The sequence below is a fragment of the Hippocampus guttulatus genome, chromosome 22 (genome assembly GCF_054856545.1).
Source record: "Hippocampus guttulatus isolate MCC_2025c chromosome 22, RoL_Hgut_1.0, whole genome shotgun sequence".
NCBI lineage: Eukaryota > Metazoa > Chordata > Actinopteri > Syngnathiformes > Syngnathidae > Hippocampus > Hippocampus guttulatus.
In genome coordinates, this window is record NC_141282.1 from 3,851,238 (window position 1) to 3,871,325 (window position 20,088).

Genomic DNA, 20,088 nt, shown 5'->3' on the forward strand with positions numbered 1-20,088 from the left:
TTTTTTTGGGGGGGGAGGGTTCCCTTCCTTTTGTCTGTGTGCTTCCTCGAGACTTTGCCCCCCTTCACTCTCAAATTGTCTTTTTGGCTCCTATTAAAAGTTTTCCTCTTGTTTCGTTTTCCGCTCACGGTAGCCACTCATGCTGTTATGTAGCCCCCCCCCCCACCCCCCCACACGCCTCTCCATCCCTCATCTTTGCCTGTCGATGTAAAAAGGGGAATATTTTTTATTATTATTATTTTTTTAATCCCGCGCAGTGATGTGGAGTGCAATCGCGGGGCACGAGCGAGCGGAATGAAAAGAAACGCCAATGTTGTTTAGCGGCAAATAAAAGCAGCGAACAGGCGTGAGGAAGTGCAAAGTCAATGCCGTTGCGCGCCCGAGCTGCGAATCGATACGTTCTACAGTCGCGTGATTTAATTTGACCTCTCTTTGGATTCAAACCTGCAGCTGTAAACAACAATATTGTTTGCCGCGTAAAGAGCTTTTGAAATATCGGGTGGTTGCGCCCCGTAAATACGCAGCGGTGGGAATGACTTTTGTGTGTGTGTGTGTGTGTGTGTGTGTGTGTGTGTGTGTGTGTGTGTGTGTGTGGTATTGATCAGTATTGGCCAGTCCATTGTCTTGATTTAGCTGCAAATTTACTGCAGCAGCAGTCGTAGCTTTAAAAGTTTGGAACCGTTTCTATTCATGAAACGGGATTCGTACGGACAGTGAAACTCCTCTACAATGAAATCATGTTTGCTGCAAAAAGTTTTTCACAACAGGGTTTTTTTCACTGTAGCAAATTTGATCTCAGATGTAAACACACTCAGGGTGTTTTTTTCGTTGTATGGGGGGGGGGGCAGGAAAGTGGGAATGGTGTTAATGCGTGTGATTTTTTTCACACTAGGGGTATTTTCGCCCATGTTTCGTTGGAGAGGAGTTTCACTGTAGTTGGATGGAGATTCATTTTACACAAATGCAATCCAAAAGCGTGTGGCGAAAATTCCAGCCAGGACTCGTCGGGTGAGACACATCAGAATTCTTTGCCACCCCCCCACCCCGCAGTGCTCCGTGGCAGTCCCCTCTTCCCAATTAGACCCTGAACCCGACTCGGCCTGTCCGTTGGCCGAGTCACATTCCCGCCAATTAAAAGCAATAGCAAGTCAGCTTTCCTCCTCCTCGGAGCTCATGCCAATTATTAAAAAAAAAAAAAGAATTTAATGGGAAAGGACGGATGCTTCGAACTTCGATATGAAACTAAAGAATGTGATTTTGCTCTCCTCAACAAAAACAGCGCGTCAATAATGTGAATCCTAATGTGTATTTAATGTAAAGTGAGCACGTGCATGTATGCAATTAGCTAGCAGACCGAGGCGATCAATCACGCTCGCGCGACGGCTCCATGATTGCAACGCACGCACGTCGGGACGCCCGCCGTGAGCGCCGCGGCATTTTATTGTCACACAGATAAAGGTTGGCTTTCGTAAGGTCACACCGCTTCCTCGTGCGAGTCGATCGTTGCCTTTTTAAAAGAGCAAATTTGGGATCGGAAATTTCCAAACACACACACACACACACACACACACACTGATTTTGCCGGGCCTGGATACAAGGCATTTCGAAAGGTCGCTTTCGTCTGAAGGGTCGCCAACAAGAGTGCAGTTGGCTGATATTTCTCAGTGTGGCGCAACATTCATTTCTTCGCGGCTAACGCCCAACTCTTTGGAGGCTAAAGCTAGCTTCCATCCCGCGCCGCGTTCTGGCACTGTCGGTGCGACGTTTTTGGAAATTCCTTCGGAACGGATAACCGCTGCGGTCGGCTGTGTGAGGCCGAGGTTCTTTTGACATCCGCGAAAAATTCCAACTAAATTCTTTGAATCTCAGGCACAGGGAGCTAGCCGCCGTTTGCGGCCACGACTCTGCGCCGGGAAATCCAACGCAGGCCTATTTTTGTTGTTGTTGTTGTTGTTTTTTTGTCAAATCTAAAACACTGCAACATAAAAAAAAATCAAAGCAGAGCGTTTGCCCGGGTCACTCGGACGCGTTTCCGCCACGCCTGTATTTCCCCCTTTGAAATGGATATGTGTCTATTTGCACAGAGTGCGCGAGGACGAGCGAAACAGACGAGATGCTCATTAACGCACTCGAGCGCACCTGCGTTGTTTTACCACATTTGGGAGGTTATTTGCCATCTGCGCCCTGTGACGAAATTTGCATACTTTACCCAACAAACGACACGAGTACAACTGTCGTCTGTTTTTGTTCACGGCGGCTAGAACACGGCCTGGAAGCGCTGCGTGCACGCAAAACACAGTTTGGTTTTTGTTTTTGTTTGCGATGGCCTTCACCCTGGGCGGGTTGAGCCGGCTTCTTCCTTGGCACGCATGACGTCCCTGATCATGGCGGCCCAAGCGCGGCGATCCTGTGCCAGGTCAATCGATAGCCTCAGCCAGTCCTGGTTCCACCGTCGCAGACTCACCACCTGGGGGGCCCGGAAAGGTACGCGAGGTCTTCATTCATCGTGGCGGTCCAGGTTTTGACTTGTCCGCCACGCCGCTTGCGCCAGGCTGGCAAATGAGCAGGAAGAGGAACATCCCCTAATCAGCTCACCCACCTAGTGGCGTGCCGCATGTCCGAGCCAACGGGGTCGGCGTCGTAAAGAAAATCGCTGCGATCGACTTCCGCTTCTCCTTGCCCAAATAGCAGCGGATTGAGCTGACCTCGTTTCTCTCTCTCTTTCCAGATCCCGCAGATCAGCTACGCGTCCACGGCCCCCGAGTTGAGCGACAACACCCGCTACGACTTCTTCTCCCGCGTGGTGCCGCCGGACTCCTACCAGGCACAGGCCATGATGGACATCGTGACGGCCATGGAGTGGAACTACGTGTCCACGCTGGCCTCGGAGGGCAACTACGGCGAGAGCGGCGTGGAGGCGTTTGTCCAGATCTCCCGAGAAACCGGTAGGGAACCGCAATTGTCCCGTCGGGTGAGGGTTTTTGCGTTCCGGGTCAAAGTTGATCTGCTCGACACATATTTGCTGTGGAGCTTGAAGGGTTGTCACACAAAAAAAAAAAGGATGCGATCGAAATGCCGTTTGAAGTTGTCGATTTTCAACCAAAACTCTTCAACGCACCACTTGGAGCTTTAAGAATCACAGAGGAGACATTCTTGAGGATTAAAGTTTAAAGTCCCTGTTAAGTGAAAAGAAATGTGAACTCATTCACTCCCAAAGACGTTTTTAAACGTCTTTTCAGACTTGGTCCAGAATTGGCTTGTACTGAATGAATTAATAAGCCTACAAAATTTGGACGAATACCCCCCCCCCCCCAAAAAAAAACAAAAAAACCCCCCTGAAAACTGTCAGTTTCAAAATTGTGAAGCCACTGAAACCACGTGACTGACAATCAAATTCCTCTACGACGACCGGGAAAAAATAAATCGACGCCACTTTGTCTTTCTGTCTTTGTTTTAGATTTGTTCTTGGTTTTACTGTTTGGTGCTTTCTACCGCCTTTATTACCGATTTGTCTTACTGTTTATTGTGCATGTTAAATTGCTCCATGTACAGCACTTTGTATGCAGCGATGGCTGTTTGAAAGTGCTCTATAAATACTGTTGACTTGACTTGACTTGACTTTGTTTTGCCGACACATGAAATTTGATCCGCTTCAAACCTCTGGACTAGATCCCCTTAAGATGCGCTCAAAAGCAGCGACGCCAGCCTCCTTTGACTTCCTTGGCACTCACTCACGGCGGACGACGTGGCGCTCTAATGCAACGCGTAAAAGAGGGCTCTTTGCGCAGCTTTGATCAGAATGCAGAAAATAGAATTGCTGCACTTTTTCAACATTGATCGTGAAGCCGTCGCCGACTGCGTATTTGTTTGTGGCGCCGTGTCTCAGAGATGAGTAAAAAAAAAAAAAAAAACGACGGGAAAAGCCCCCCAATGTGCGGTCGGTTGTATTCTTTCGCGAGCTGTAATGTATCTCTTTTCATCTCGGAGCCGCGTAATCGGAAATCGACGCGGATGTCAACAAATGCGATCTAGGACACTTTCATCGGTATCGAAGCGCCCCCCCGCCCCCGCCCTCCCCGCCTTCCCCATATCGGTGTGTTCAGCTGTGTCATATTTGATCACGCCGCTATTTAAAAGCAGCTTAGCGGTGACTGGGTACGATGAAGTGTGCCGTGTTAAGAGTCAATTCGCCATCAACGCCCGCATTAAGCGAACGAGTGGCGCGAGAGAAAGAGAGCCAGCAAATTGCCAGAGAGTAAATGGGAGCGACACCTGAAAAGGCAGGACAGAAATGGCCGGGCTGTTTTTTTTCATTGTTGTGTTTTTTGGGTTTTGTGCGACGCGCCGCTAGGGGCCTCGCGTCAGCTCCTGAAAGTGATATTGACGGATCAGAAACCGGCCCGGGCTTCCTTGTCTTATTGGAGAGCATCACTTTGGGCAAATATTTGCTGACTGATGGGTCTAAAGACGTGAAGGCTGTCCCCCCCCTCTCCCCGAGTGTTTGTACACGACAGCCGTGTGTGCGGGTCTGCGAGCGTCCATTTGCGAGCTCCTCTCTCGTTCGTGTGCATGTTTGGAGCCGGCTCGCCTCGGGGCTGCGAGCTGCGGCAGTCAGCACATCGATGTTTACCGCGTGTCACATCAGCGCGTGGGTGTGTGTGTGTGTGTTGAAGGAGTCAGCAGATAGTGTGCTCTCCTGCCCTTCTAGGGGGGGGGGGGTGCGCACTCGGGCGCGACGTGCTGTGACAGCAGTCAGTCACTTGTGTACACCCCCCCGCCCAGGTGAACACAGTTGAGAAAATGTCAAGAGTGGCTCGGGGATCAGATCCAGGTTCAAACATTTAGCGCAGGGGTGTCAAACTCATACGGCCTCGGCAGATGTCATGTGGGCCGGACCATGAAAATTATACCATACTCTGCCAAAAAATATCCAAAATATCATGTCTTTCCTTTGTTTCGTGAAGCGCCAAAATATTTGGAAATCATGAACATATCATTGATAAAACATTTCGCGAAACACCTTGAATGTCCATTGCAACCGCTCCCACTGATTGTACAAAGGCACAAAACTAATTGCTATCGAAAAATATCGTCATGCATTTTAAGATGAAACGAGATTTTTAAAGAAAGGAACTTTGGAACCATTTACACGTGTGCAAATAAAATCGAAATGTAATCCCTGCCTGCACTTGACAAACTCAAGAGAAAACAGTCTTCTCCCTAGCGGATAATCCATGAATTGCATTTTGTTAAAATGATTCATTCCGTGTCTTTTTTGCATTTCTTTTCACATTTAAATTGTCCTGCGGGCCTGATCAAGCCTCCTCGAGAGCCAGTTCCGGCCCGCGGGCCGTATGTTTGACACCCCTGATTTGGCTGCTGCCTCCGTGACCCGTTTTGGATTTTTGTGGGGGGGGGGGGGGTCTTGTAGTATCCCATTATGATGTTGCTCGCCGGCATGGTAATAATCGTTGGATCTGGGCCCAATGTTCATCACAGGCAATCCCAAACCGTTGTTTTTGCCAAATATAATTTTTGACCCGGGTGACTCTGATGTTCTTGACCTACTTGGAGTGCAAAATTCTTTTTCGTGCAGCCTTTCAAAACAGCAACTGTAGTATTGACGCTCGGCATCCCTGGACTGTGAAAACAAACGTGCGTGTTTTGAGAAAAAGGGTACTTGTCTTTTTTCCCGCCGCGGGAATTTCCCGGTGATTATTTTGTGATTGCAGTGCGATGATTGCGGCCCTCTGAAGCTCCGCGCATCCTAATGGCGAGCATCCATTTTAATTGGCGCGCCGTTGTTTACTCTCCCGCGTGAGCGCGTTTGCATGCTAATGTCGGCAGCGCGCCGCGGACGAATGGGACGGCCGCCGTCGCCAATGCGGTCGTCGGCGGCGGCGGCGATCTGCAGGAGGCGCGCGGCGGAAGCGGCGTTTCGAGCGGGATCTGTCCTACTTTTGCGCGCCTGTGCTCGGCTTCCCCCCGAAGGAGCCGCCGAGAAAAAGTTTGCCGCAGCTAATTTTTCAGTCCGCGCGAGAGTCAGCAAAATTTTTTGCGTGTATAAAAAAATACAACAAAAAAAATGACTGCTGTAGGCGCGAGACTAAAAATAGCTTTGGACTTGATGTTGGAGCATTCCGGATTCTCGTGTTGGTGCACGTCTGCCCGTTGTTGTTGTTGCGTGTAGAATCATCGCTGTCGGCGCTTCCTCCTCCATATGCTAACTTGGATTTTGCGCGAGTCGGACCGGATGAAGGACCGCTCGAATCCAAAATGCATGTCCTCATAAATTTGATCCGATGACGCACAGGGGTGGGGGCCATTTTTCAGTTTTCCGGAGGAGTGAAGAGTATCTGAATGAAGATGAAACTCGGCCCCGCTTGTGGCGATCGAGACGTATCGCGGGCGTGATTGATTTGGCGGTTGACAAACGCGCCGGCCTTGGCAGAGGGTCTGCGCTCTCTGGCCGCACTCGGAATTTAAGCTTCTCGGGGCAATCTTTACGACATCGCAGCCAACCTGCTGTCACCATCCGTAGATTAGATGCTTGTGCCTTGCTTTCCTCACCACTCCTCCCCACGATAAAACTCCGTGTGAGACTCTGAAAAAACGCGCCATTATTTCTTCTGAGGCGCTCGTACATCCAAGGCGCCATTGGCGCTTTTGTGTCCTGTTCCGACGGGCGGTTGCGTCGCCTGTCGACATCGTGTCGCGTTGCACTTCAAAGCGGTGATATGCGGTCGGATTGCTTGAACGGAACAGGAGGGCTTTATCTCCGGCTGGCGAGTTCAAATCCGCGGTCGAGCGCAGCTTTTCCGCCGTGTCGCCGACTGATTTTATTGCTCAGCGAAAGACGGAGGGGGGAGGTGTGGAGGGGGGGACTCTAATAGCTTTGAGGGGGCCCCTCCCTCTCCTGTGGAAATTGATGTATGCGCACCGTCATACCTTGGCTACGCAGCGTCAAGTAGACGGAACGCTAAAATGTGCTTCGAATAACGGAAACGCTTTTAAAGCAAGCCGGGGAACGACTCTCGCCTCACTCATGCGTGACCCACATAGACCAACTTTTTGGGCCCCGAAGAAACCTCGCACTTGTGGCTCCGGCGAAGGCCAACTGTCATCGGCGAGACCCCCCCCCTCCCAACAAAAAAAAAAAAAACAGAACGTAATGAATCATTTATGTCCAGATTCATTTCATTCGCTCTCGGGGCTCCGAACTCATCTGCCAACTTGCAAGAGCTTCTCCTCTTTTAGTTTTGGCTTTTTGGGCCGCAGCCTCCCCCTCTCTCTGTCACAATGAATATTTTTTTTCTTCAAGGGAGCGAGATGAAGCAAATCTTTGACTCGAGAGGCAGTTTTTGATTCATGTCGCGGGGATAATAGAGACATTTCAGATCAAGAAGTGTCTTGTAATTGAAAGATCCCGAGGACAAGGTCGTCGGTACTCCAGGGGGATGTCTTCTCACCCCCGCCCCCCCAGCCCCCCAACCGCACACTGCGACTAATGGGCCGATCGGAGATGTCACCTTACCCTCAAGGTCTGTGAAAGCGTGCGTCTGGCCCGGCCTGTCTGCAAATATCTTTTGAACTGGGTGCTGGAAAAACACACCTGCGCACCACCTGCCAAAATTCAGGTCAGAGCACCTTTGTCTGTTGACCAATCGTGTTGTTTCTTTTGCAAAAAATCGAGCCCAAAAATACCGATTTGCTCCCTATGGTCTTTAATTACCGTATTGTAAGGCGCTTTGGAGTATAAGGCGCACCTTCAATGAAAATGGCCACGTTAGAACTGTTTTCAGATATACGACGCACCGCGTTTTAAGGCGCATAGAATAGAAGCTACAATAGCGGCTGCGTTTGCGTTATGCATCCATTAGATGGAGCTACGCTAAGGGAAATACAATACAATACGATACAGCTTGATTTATTTCAATCTTTCACAACAGCCGCGGCTCTAACAAAGCGCTTTCCAGAACGTTTAAAATACGAAGTCCAAGAAATCGGAATATTGATTCGTATATTAGGCATGTCGGATTATATTGACTTTTGCGAAAATGGAATGTGTTAAGGTGTACTTATCATGCGGAAAATACGGTCGATTTTTTTTTTCCGAACTGGGGAAATGTTGCTGGTGACGGAACAGATTTAGCTAGCTTGCCAATCTTGGATCTGAAATATGTTTGATTCTGTACATTTCGGCGCCATGATCATGTGTGCTTTGATGAAATTCATCCCGCCGCACATTTCATTCTCGAGGATGTGCAAATGCTCTCGGACGCAACGCTGTCCCGAGGGTCACTTTAGCTACCCATCGCTTCATGTCCTTCATTAGCGTCATTAGAAAATGTTCGCCTTTCCGTCAGCTGCGCATGCTGAGTCACGCGCTACGGACATGCTTACGGGGGGAGGGGGGGGGGTTGAGCGAGTGGGTGTTTGTTGCAAGCATCAACCCAACCGTGCGTAACTAATTAAAGAGGCCTTGGTATTCATCTCAAGGTGAAGCTGTCTTTGGAACGCTCGTACAAAAGAAGGCCCACGCGCTTTGCTCGCGCTCAGCTCATCCTTGACACCTCTCTTCTTTCAAAAGCCGCATTTTTATTTTATTTTTTTCCTCTCATGTGCGGCGAACGAGTCCGGAGTAGCCTTCGGCCTGTCGAAGCGGCCCTCGTGCGATTCATTGGGAACCAAACCGTGATCCGGAGGTCATTAACACGGACGATTCTATTCGAATGGAGGTGATGCCGGCCTTATGGTCGCTCTCTCCCAGCTGGATGACACCAACAATATCCATTAGGAGCTAACGGCCCCTCTGTGGATGGCATTGCCGTCTCCGCAGGACATTAAAAGACGGTCGTTATTAGCTAGGCGCTTCTGCGAATTTCATCCCATCTCGCCCAAATGGCCGATTTCAATCAGCTGGCTCGGATATGATGACCGACCGGAATTCCCCGCTGAGTCGCCGAATTGATTTTGTTCTCGGCGAAGTGATCATTGGTTAGCCCGGGCGAAGCGGTTTCCTTTGCTAGCCAGAAAAAAAAAATCATTCTCGTTCCCGTATTTTCACGAGCGTACGACGCACCGCATGACGAGGCGCAGTGTCAGTGACGGGTGATCTTTCTGTATTTTAACACATACATAACACGCACTGCATAGTTGGACGCAGGCATTGTGAAACGTGCGCTCGCTTAAACAATACGGTAGCATTCGCGCTAGCATGCAAGCACGCTAGCGTATGGTCTTAAAAGGCAGCATGAGTAAGACTGAGTTCTGTGGTACTTTAGTGAAGTATTTAACGCTGTACTCACGTTAATTTTGAATCAATCAACCACAAATCCGTCAAAGTCCTCATCTGTCCGAAATGAATAGCCGGGCGAGTTCTCCATCGAACACGGTGCGCCACGGTAGTCCTTGCGCGGATGGATCATTGTTCTGGTGGGCTCGTGGTCTGAATCCGAACTGACGAATCCCTCGTTTCCCGGTGGTTGTTTTGCACGCGAGCGTCCATTCGATAACCCGTGCCTGTCGACGGCGGTGCGTCTATATCTGGCGAAATGGCTCATCCCCCCCGTGTAAGGCTCCCATTTGTCGAGCTTTACACCCCAGTCCTGCTGCTAATAAATCAACCGGCCATGCCCGCATGGGTGCGTTCCCATAGACACCAGCTCATATCGTCTTTCCCTGCCAAAGATTGCTCACGCGCACCCCTGCGCCGACAGGCCGCGGCTGATGGATGGCGGGCTTGGCAAGAGGCTGATTAGCCCGCGTGGCCGGGCCGGGATTACAACTCCGTTGGCGCGGAGCGATTGCGTTGTTACGCTAACAACGAGCCATGTCGGAGAAAGCCGCAAAGGGGGAGATGGGCGACGAGGGATCGATATCTCTCCATCCATCTCGTCCGGCTGCGAATTATTCACCGCGAGGGCGAAGTTCTGGAAATTCGACCGAATTCTTTGATCTGTCGAACGGAACACGGCCGTTGACCAATCGCCAAATCGGTTGCGACCACTCATCGGATCGAATGTTGTGGCTGCCGTCAACCTCGCAAATTGTAACCGTCGTCATAAGGGAAAGACGAGCATGAGAGTCTTGCTCCTCCCTCGCGCTGGCCGCGCTCAAATGGATGTTGGCGGCAGCGGCGGCGCCAAAGAGCCAATTATGCCGCTCCGCCATTCCGCCTGACAAATGACAGCGGTCGCGCGCAACATCCCGCCGCTTCTTATCCCCAAACTTTGACACCGGCGGTGTGATTTATTCACGTCAACTGATTTGAAAGTTGCCTTCCCACCCATTTTTCTTTCTGCGGCGTATCTGTTATTATTCAAAGGGGAAATTGTCCTCTACCCCCCACTTCCTTTTCGTCTCTTTTGTTCTTTTTCATTACGTTTGCGGCCTCATTCGTCTCACGTTGTCTTGACTGGATTCCCATTTTATTTATTTCTTTATTTTTTTGACAAATGCATCATCATCCACCCCTCGTACGCATCCAGGACCTCGGCAGCGTTATCCGCGGCTCGAAGTCTGCTGCCGCAAGCGACTTTCGGCGCCCGCCGTCAAAAGTTTCTGCGGCTCACCAATGGAAACTTTTCTGCACAACTTGCAGGCTGCCAGTGTACGTCTTGATCGATTCGACCGACCAAAGTGCCCAAAACGGAAATGACCGCGGGTAAAACGGGAGGGGGGGGGGGGGAGGGGGGGGCACGTTACGCATGCTATGATTTCTCACCTCGTCCCATCACAAATAATGTACTTAGTCATTACGTTGAATGTGTGTGTGGGGAGATCTGGCTGCGACGTTGCCATGGTAATGCAGGCAAAAGTGGGGGGGGGGGCACAGCGGGTGCAGGAGGAGAAAAAAGTTTGGGCCAGTAGTTGGACTATTCCTCGTTGCTTCCGACCGACTTTATTCTCCTTCTCCCACCCACGCTGCGGTCAGATGCCGCCAGAGAAGCTCCCCCCACCCCACCCCAAAAAAAACCCAAAACAAAAAAAACAAGCCCTATACGCCGTCAAGCATCTCAGCTTAATTTGTAACATGCGGCACTATCGCTACCAGCAGTGCCTCCGGGGCCCGTCTCATTTGGGTCCTTTCTCGAGTTGAAAGTAATTAGAAGAAAACAAGATCAAGCTCGAAGATAAGAGGAACAGGACGGTCCTGTTCCGCTCGAGACCTTGGCACTTATTCGGGTAGAAAATACACGGACGAGCACCGAGCAAACGGCGTTCTTGACGCGTATCAGGCCAACCTGGTGTGTATGCGGAATGTGGATTTGCCGGCGCGCGGCATGCAGAGAACTTCGAACGAAAGAGAAAAAATAGAAGGCTTTTGTCTCACGATGCACTTTTCTTGTTTTTGTGTGTGTGTGTGTTACACAAAATGTGGGAGTGGGTAACAGTCAGCTGATTATCGGCAATGGAGACGAGGGTCTTGTCGAAAACGCATTTGAACAGCTGAAATTTATGGCGAGAATGATGTGACGTCGCTCGTTTTTTACGAATCAATCCTTTGCTATCGCAGAAAACGGCGACCTTGTGGCGGGGCCCCTCTTGGTTTTCCCACACGGCTTGCAAGGACGAATCCGTACTTGGTTTTGACAAGTTGTCAATTGGGTTATTTCCCGCGGAGCGCCCCCCCCCCCCCCCCCCAACGAAGAAGAACGAGATCCCATTTGCGGCTTTGTATTGACTTTTAGCGACTGCCGTCAGCGGGATCGCGCCGAGGCGGCCTGTTAAATTGAATAAGTCGACTGTGATTTTTCGTTCTTTATGTCGCGCCTGACGAGGACTTTTGGAAATTCTCTTCAAGTCTGCCACTGATCTGACTTCTCGAGGCTCTTTAAAAAAAAAAAAAAAATTAAGAGATATATATTTATATATTGCTGCTGCCAATGCCAAGATTGCCTCCCGCCAGTCAGATAAAAGCCTGAAAGTGTCGTTTGTTTTTTTTTGTTAAAGTTCAGTTGCAGCAGAAACCCCCCCCACCAACTTCCTGCTAAAGCCTGAAACGCGCCGAAAAGGAAAAAAAGAAAAACCCAAGGCGACGGTATGCAAGAGAATGCCAAGGCGGCTCCGCGAGCGCGTCGATTCCCGTCCACGCGAGCGAGTGTGTTTGCGCGAACATCCTGATTAGCGGCGTTCATAATTAGATCATTTTAATCGGCTAAGAGTCCCCGAGATGCTGTCAGCCGCGCTTGTATGCAAATCATCTTCTGTCCTAGCCGTCAACTTGGGAGAGGCGGCAAAGGGGCGGGGGGGGGGGGGGGGGGGGGGTGAACGTTTGGAGGCGGGCCAGTTGTGAAGCGCTCTCAACGTATACATCTTCCAAAGAGCGCCGACTTTGTACAACTCTAAGATTTAAAAAAAAAAAAAAAAAAAAAAGAAAACTCTACGGTGATTGTAGAACTTTTAGCAAAGCGTGTTTGCGTTTGATTATCATTGCCATCTGGTTTAATTGCAAACGAGCGCATTAAGTTTGAACGAGGTGCCGGGGAAGATGTGCGATGTGATGTTTGGCGCGATACAACTTCACAGTGGAACCTCAGTAGATGAGCGCAAGCTGCTCGAAGACGTTCCATTTGGTCAAATTATGATCACGAGCGACGGACTTGACGTTGGCTGTCAAACTAAACCGAAAACAAAGAAGGTTGTGCCTTCGCAGGGCTAACGAATAGCGTCGCAGCGTTTGGAACCCTTTCTGCTGCAGAAATTTGAAAAGCAAAGGTGGCGCAACACAGATGGACAACAAAACAGTTCTCACAGGCAAACGCATCTTACTGAGCTCACCTACTTAGATTTTTACTGTATTTTTTTTTTATTAACTTAGATATTATCGAGTGATTATAAAGAGACGTTTTTTGAAATGATTGTGTTGTAGTTGCTAAAAGTGGCTCCTGGCAGGCATTAATAACCGAATAGGATACTATACTGTGCATTCAATGTGACGTCTCGAAATGGACTCCGTACGTCGTCTCAATTCCTGACAGGAGTCCTGCACAAACACGCTTGTCAGTTGGGACGCGTGATGTTTGCTTCGTTTGTTTCCGCTGGCTTGCCGCCTGCCCGTTCGGGTATTTGCTCATTCGTTCTGTCAACACTCGGGTGTGCCAAAGTGCGCACGCCGGCGCCACGCGTGCCGCAAATCCCAGCAGCGCGACGATGTTGTCGGATGGCCCCCTGCAGAGACAAATTGGGCCACTTTCACACAGTTTGACCTGTGACGTGCGTATGTGCGGCGTTGCATTTTTCTATTGTGGGCTGGTTAGCATCACACCCCGATCGCAGCTCTGAAATTTGGTTCGCTCCCAGTCAACTGCTAGATAGGTGGGAAATATGAAGAGCACATCTGTTTGGTCTATCTATAAATTTACAATTTGACAATTGCTAGCTTAATGCTAACACAAAATGGGAAACGTCATAGACGGGCTAACGTATAGCATCAGTCGTCGTTCGCTTTATTATTATTTTTTATTTGTTTATTTTTTGGATCTGCGCAGTTGCTAATTCTCTCCGCCACGTGGCATCTCAAAAGTTGCCAACAGAAGCCGACTCAAATGCGCATTGCAGCGGTCACATGCGGCTCGCGTTGCTGGCCTCATTAATCACCCGTGCAGGCCCGGCATACAAAATGGCGCCTGCCTGATTTATTAACGGGACCCCGGTAGGCGTTTGGTGTCCATCGCTGTGCGTTTTACACACCGGCGTTCTGCCCAGCTTATTTTCCTCACCCAAACAAATTTGGGATGGAGAAATGGAGGGGGAGGCAGAAGCGAACAGGAAAGATAAGCCATGTTTCGCGGCAAAGAGAAATCTCGTCAGCGCCGCCGCTCCCGCACTTCCTCTCGCTGTTTACCATCGGTGGAGACAGACGAGCCCCGCAGTCAATTACAGGTGCTTGTTAGACTATAAATGGAGCAAAGAAGTCATGTTGCCCTTCCAGGAGAATACAAATGTAATTTGTCGGCACGCGCCGCAAATGACAATACACTCGACTCCCGGCTCAAGTGGGGCCAGCTTTCGAGGGTTTTCTCGCAGACGCGCGAGTTATGTTGAGGCGAGTCACGACTCGGGGTCAGCAAACTTCAAAAATCCAGCTTGACGATATTGCTCGACTGTATTCAGTATCCGTGCTCGCGCTAGCTAGCCCTGCTAACGCGTTCCCATTTTCATGTTTCCGAATTACTTTCCGGATTGTCTTTGACTTTGTCTTGTCAATGAAGCGCGTCACTGAGACGAAGCGGCGGCCACGTTTGACCAAGCTAATTTGCGAGGCTAACCTGGCTTAGCTCTCTTTCTGTTTACCGCGCAGATTTGATTTCATTCAAAAGGAAGCCCCCGCGGGATCTGGCGCAAAGCGTCCACTCCACTGGACCGTCTTTACATCGACGCTCAGCGAGCCCGCCGGGAACCAAAACGGCATTAACGTTTTCCCTCGCTTGCGCGCCATCAAAGTGAGCTTAGCTATTGACTTAACTTTAAGTTGAAATTAGACCCTCAGCGCAGGCCGGAGCCGAATGAGACCCCCCCCCCCCCCCGCCCCTCCCCCTTGACTGACAGCCAGATTTGCGTCATTGTATTGATCCGCGGCGCATTACAACCTTTTCCCACCGTCCGACCTTGTGAAACCCGCGCCGGCAACTGCGCTTTGTACACCTGAACATGAAGCCACGCCGAAACTTCTTTTGATTAGTTTGGTCTGGCGTTTTGTAATCCATATCAAAGTAATTTTATTTCATTGATTTTTTTTTTTTATCCACAACGGCCATACTTGTACTTGCCACGCCCGGCAAGGAAAAAAACCTCGTCATCAGAAGAAACCCCGAACGGAACGCAGGCTCCCAGAGCGTTCCGTTCGGGGAACCATGAGTTGCTCTGGATACTGACTAAAAATTTGATCCTTTCGATTCGTATCAATAAGCGCAAAGCAGATGTCCTCTCGTTTAAGAGTAGCGCCGGCCTGCAAATCTCATTGTATGCTTCCCGAAGAGCGCATTGGCTCATGCTGGCTTTCTCCCACTGGCAACTCCAGGTGCGCCCCAGCCTATAAATGGCACGGCCGCTCGTTCCCACGAGTAATGACCGAAAAAGACATCGCAACACCTGCTCCTTTTCACGCTCTCGCTTGTCCTCGCAAGTTTTCGCCGTTCCCACCCAGCCCGCTCCATTTTTACCCTCGCGCCGTCCGTGGGGGTCTCGGGTTGGCACTTATGCCGCGCTCCCGTGCGCCCAGAGCATCCGGTTTGAACGGGTCAAATGCAAGGGGGCGGGGCGGGAAGGGGCGGGGCTTCCCAACGTCTCGACGATCCGACGCTACGGATCCGCTTCTCGAGGCGACAAAATGGAAGATGATTTCATTGGATCGGGAGCCGGAGCGCCGCCAATCCGCCTATGGCCCTAAACGAAGCCCAATAAATAAGTCAGACGCTAGCGGGAGAAAATGCTTCCCAGTCGGCACCGCGGGGGCATTTGCATCCGACGCAAACATTTTGTTGATCTGATTAAACGTTGTAATATCCGCGCGCACGGCCGCGTTATTAACGCTCAGGCGTGAAGGCGCCCTCATCGACAGAGCCGCGCCCTTAAATCATTCTTATAGCATGAGCGTGGATTGCATTCATGTTTTTTTTTTTTTTTTGGGGGGCGGGGGGTTGTTTTTATTTGGATGATAACAGAATCAGATGAGGCTCCGAATTGCTTTCGATACATCGTCAAGGCTTCGGACGTCACTGGGGTTTTTGCAGGCGTCGGGTAAGGAAAGGTGTGGTTGTTGTTGCGTTAGTGCGGGTAACATTTCTCAGCGCTCCTGGGGGAAAACAATGCAATCGTGAAATTCGCACCTGATTAAAAGCTCGTCATGTGCCTCGACAGTGTAAAAGCATGCAGGTTGGATTAATTGGAACCTCCCCCCCTCGCTCCATGTCAACTCTGCACACACACCCGTGCGCACACCCGCACGCCTATTCATTCCTCATCTTGTCAGACCTCTCCTGTTAATAATCGCTTAATTGCCAGCAGCCGCCCATCAGCCTCATAATTGGCTCGTTGGTGGAAACTGCGCGTGGGCGCGCCCGCGCGGGCAAGCGCGCGCGCCTGCGCGGGCAAGCGCGCGCGCGTGCGTAGGAGATCCCATGAATGATCCGAGTCCCGTCAGGAAATTGAAATGAAAGAATGCCGTCATTGTGTAACAGGTATTCCTGAATGGAAGCTAATCCGCTTACAGTTCCACCAGCGCGGCGTGTCGGCGCGCGCGGCCGCGGCTTTATTTGACGTTTTGTTTGCGTGTGCGTCCTCATTAATAAGCGTGTGCGCGTTATTGTCGGTTGAAAGCCCCGCTGCGGCTCGCGTCTGGCCGGCCCGATTCCGCTTTCAGCCAATCGCGGCTTATGTTTGTCCTTTCATGGCCTTAATTACCAGCCAACAAACGCCTGTTTGTGTGCGCGCTTTTTAAATGCGCCGCGTATGTTCCCCCGCACCCCCCCCCCCCTCTTTATTTTCACCGCACGCTTTTGTTTCCGGCGGATAGGCGAAAAACACAACGAACTGGCAGGGAATTTTCAGCGCGCTTGAGTACATTTATCGCGTGCAGATGTTTTTACGCATTCACGAGAGCAGCAGGTGCTCAGTTTATTATTTTATTTTCTCCATCCGTATAAATCCCCCCCCCCCCCTCCCCTCCCCTTCTCGCCACCCCCCTGCTGTTACCACCGCTACATACGGTGCTGAGCGGTTAATAACACTAATGTAAATGTCAAAAGCGATGCAGTGACGACTCCGGGTCATTCCGCAGCGGCAAACGTAGACAGCGCAATGACACCACTTGCGGACTCGTCAAAAAATGATCGTCGTGGCCCGAGCAAACCTTCCGACGACCGATCGCAATTTCCACAATTTGTTTTGGAAATGCTTCACCCCTGCCCCGCAATTCACAACGGCCCCTATCTCTCCATGGATTTTCCAGACTTATAACGTTTAGCGTAGCTCGCGTGAAGATCGTCTCCTCCTCCGAAATCGTCGATTGGTTGTCGGATGCGTTAGCGTTGTTCAGCGTCATCGACGCGTCCCTCTGAAAGACTTTTTCGTCCTCACACCCTCTCGGCCGGATTGTTGCGCGTTTTCCGCCTGCTCGCCCGATATTAACCGATCGCAGGGTCTCGATCGCTGGGGGGGGGCATAAAGATGATGGTCTGTGAACAGAAGGCCGGGCCGGGCCCGTACGTGCAGATTGAGGGATCGTTGCGCGCGAGAGAAACCGACTGAACTCCGCGAGGGTTCGACGCGGGCCTTTGGAAACCAAACTGAAGAAGCGATGAAGCCGTTAAGTAGCGAGTGGGAAAAAAATAAAGGGGACGGTGAGGATCAGGTGAGGCCGACAACCGACGGGTGGATTCATATCGAGCGCACGTGGAGATCAAAACGGCGCAAGCTAAAAAGATGCTGTTGATATGCTGCGACCTTTGTTTGATGTCTCGCCCAGCGTGCCTATGTTGAAGGTCACCCACGAAAGGGAAGATTATCGTCAGTAGGAATAAACGTGTACGGTATTCATTCCACTTTTCTGCTGTCAGAATTCAGCTGGTACGGGCTTCGGCCCCGAACGCGACGCAAGGTGAAACTCGCGATGTAGCGGTTGATCGGTGTTCCGTGACTCATCTGCGGTGGCAAAATCTGGGAATTCCGAAAAGTCCGCATTTTATGAACCTCGCCTTCATTTTGTCCGAAGCTAACTCGCGACCTGCCAACTTAGCCTCAGCGATGACTCCTTGTTGACCCGTGGCCTTGTTTACACGAACGTATTGATCGACGAGGGTTCTCGGGTGCGCGGCGGTGCAGTTTTGATTCAGCGCCTCGGGACAAAAACTAATCTCAGTCGATGGCAACTGGGCCTCTTCGCCATCGAAGCGCCCGGATTTGCAAACCGGTGTGACACCTTGGTCACATGACCAACACGTTTTACCCAGAGCACGATTCGACCTCTAAGGTGCGGTCAGAGCGCCTTCCATTAATCGTCATGATAACATTCCAGGCCTCTCTCTGCCTGGGAGGGTTCGTTTCACTTCACCTGTTGCGCCGCTTTGCACATCGTCATGACGTTTCAACAAACCTGTGCTGAAGACTCATTTTTTTATTTTTATTTTTTGTGCTCTGTGTGTTCCGTCCCACCTGACTGCATTGTGGCGTGGGGTGGGGGTGGGGTAGTGGGGTAAAGAAGGGTGCAGGGGTTGAGAAAAGGAGGAAATGCAAAGCGGGCCGGGGGCTTTTGATGCTCTGCCAATAACGCTCAGCTGTGGCGCGTTTGAAATTGAAATTGCACGGGTGAAAGAAGCGCTCGATCACACACTCCAGAGGGACCCGGAAAATCACGCTGGTGTCGGAGTCGAGGCTTCGCCGCAGTCCTGTCACGGCCCGTGGGGAGGGGTGGAGATGATACGGGAGTCCGGCGAGGGAAAAAGGCACTTTGATGCAGGGGGGGTGGGGGTGGGGGGCGGGGGGTTGGCGTGAAGCGGTTGTTATCTGGGGATAAGCCCCGCCCTCCCCTCGCTAAAACTTGTATTCATGCTGCCCAGAGAGGCTTTTATTCTGTTCCATTCATTTCTTGGTGTTTTGGTCCATCTTTGACACACAAAAGGCAAAAAAAAAAAAAAAAAAAAATTGTGTTGGGGAGGAGGCGTGATGCTCCAACTTCTTGTCCCTCTCCAAGCAAACATTTCTGTTTGGAGTGCTGTAAATATCGTTGAGCCCTTTTGTGTCCTGCTTTATAGCTTCTTTGTGTCGCCTCGCTTCAGCAGCCGATGATTCAAGCTGTACAACCCCCCCACCCCCCCCCCCCTTTTTTTTTTTTGCTTTGCGAGGTATAAGATGCAGAACTAGAACCTCTGAATTATCGCCCATTTACTCCTCGACATTTTACATCGACTTGCGAACACAAACATGACCTAGCTTGAAGCTAATGGCGACGTTAGCAATGATTAGCATCTGCGTGGTGGTTGTCACCTTTTAAGCGACGGCTATTGGAACCCCAAAAGCGGCTTCACGTCTTATTTCTGAATAAACTTTAACAATTTCTCTGCCATCAGGCAGTGGGAGGGCTTAGCTATTAAGTAGCGCGTCCAAATCCTGAACTAAACCTTCCTGACTTTACGGCTCATGTTTATTTACAATCCCACAAATTTCTGCAGTGCTTGCGACCGGGGTGCGCACAACGCACGGTCGAGGTGTTGTTTTCATCAATCCGGTGGGCGTGTGTGCGGCGGGGCTTTCGGGCGCACGGGTATGTGCACCGCGTGCGCCGTGTCTTCCCCTTGTTAGCTTTGATCGCTGTTATGGATCTGCCTCATAATTTTTTACTGGAGCCCGGGCCTCGAGCTGGCCTGCGAAGTGATAGGGAGGGGGGGGGGGGGGTGGATGCGGAGGCGCAGCAGCTGCGGGGAGGACGGGTGGCGACACGCGAGGCGAATGGAGCGGCGCGCGGGAATAAGGGCGATGCGGCAGGGAGATGAAGGACGGAAGGAGGGCGGATTACACGCCAGTGACAAGGTGGAGTTTAAAAGTGTCAGAAATGCAGATGTAAAGATTAAAAAAAAGGGGGAGTGCAATGCAGAAAGGAGATGAAGCGGGGCTGTAAAATGATTTGAAGGGCCCGCTGAATTTCATCACATCGCCCCCCCCGCCGCCTCCCGCAGGCTGCAATGGAGACGGAATACAAGGACATTTCGAATCGTATCTGTATCTCATTAAAGCAAATTATCCTCCGAGATAGCGATTGTCTGCCCGGGATCCTTTAAAGCGGCATTCATAATGCTTAAGAACCACACTTATCTCACATCTTCCTATCTCCCGAAGCGACGAATCAATAAGTCATTTCAAATAAATGAGCAAAGGATGAGTTCCGCCGTGGCCGGAGTTTCTTTGTCGTCGTACATTGGATGCCTTTTGAGGGGATTGAAAGAGGCTCCAGAAGCCTTGATTAAGACCTTGACATGTTCACTTGGGATGTGGGGGTGGGGTTGAGGGAGGGGGGGGGGGGCTGTAGTTGGACAACAACTCGGGCGTGCAGGCTAAATCACGTTTTTCAAAATAAAAGATGGATTATGT

General features: G+C 50.8%; 1 protein-coding gene across 2 annotated transcripts in view; it reads left to right on the forward strand.

Moving 5' to 3' along the window:
* Positions 1–20,088, forward strand: part of grm8a (glutamate receptor, metabotropic 8a) — a 93,516-nt gene that overhangs the window by 39,249 nt on the left and 34,179 nt on the right. For both annotated transcript variants that reach the window (XM_086102767.1, XM_086102766.1), the window contains exon 3: positions 2,729–2,945. In XM_086102767.1, coding sequence (XP_085958893.1) covers positions 2,729–2,945 — 217 coding nt within the window. The remainder of the gene's footprint in view (positions 1–2,728; positions 2,946–20,088) is intronic.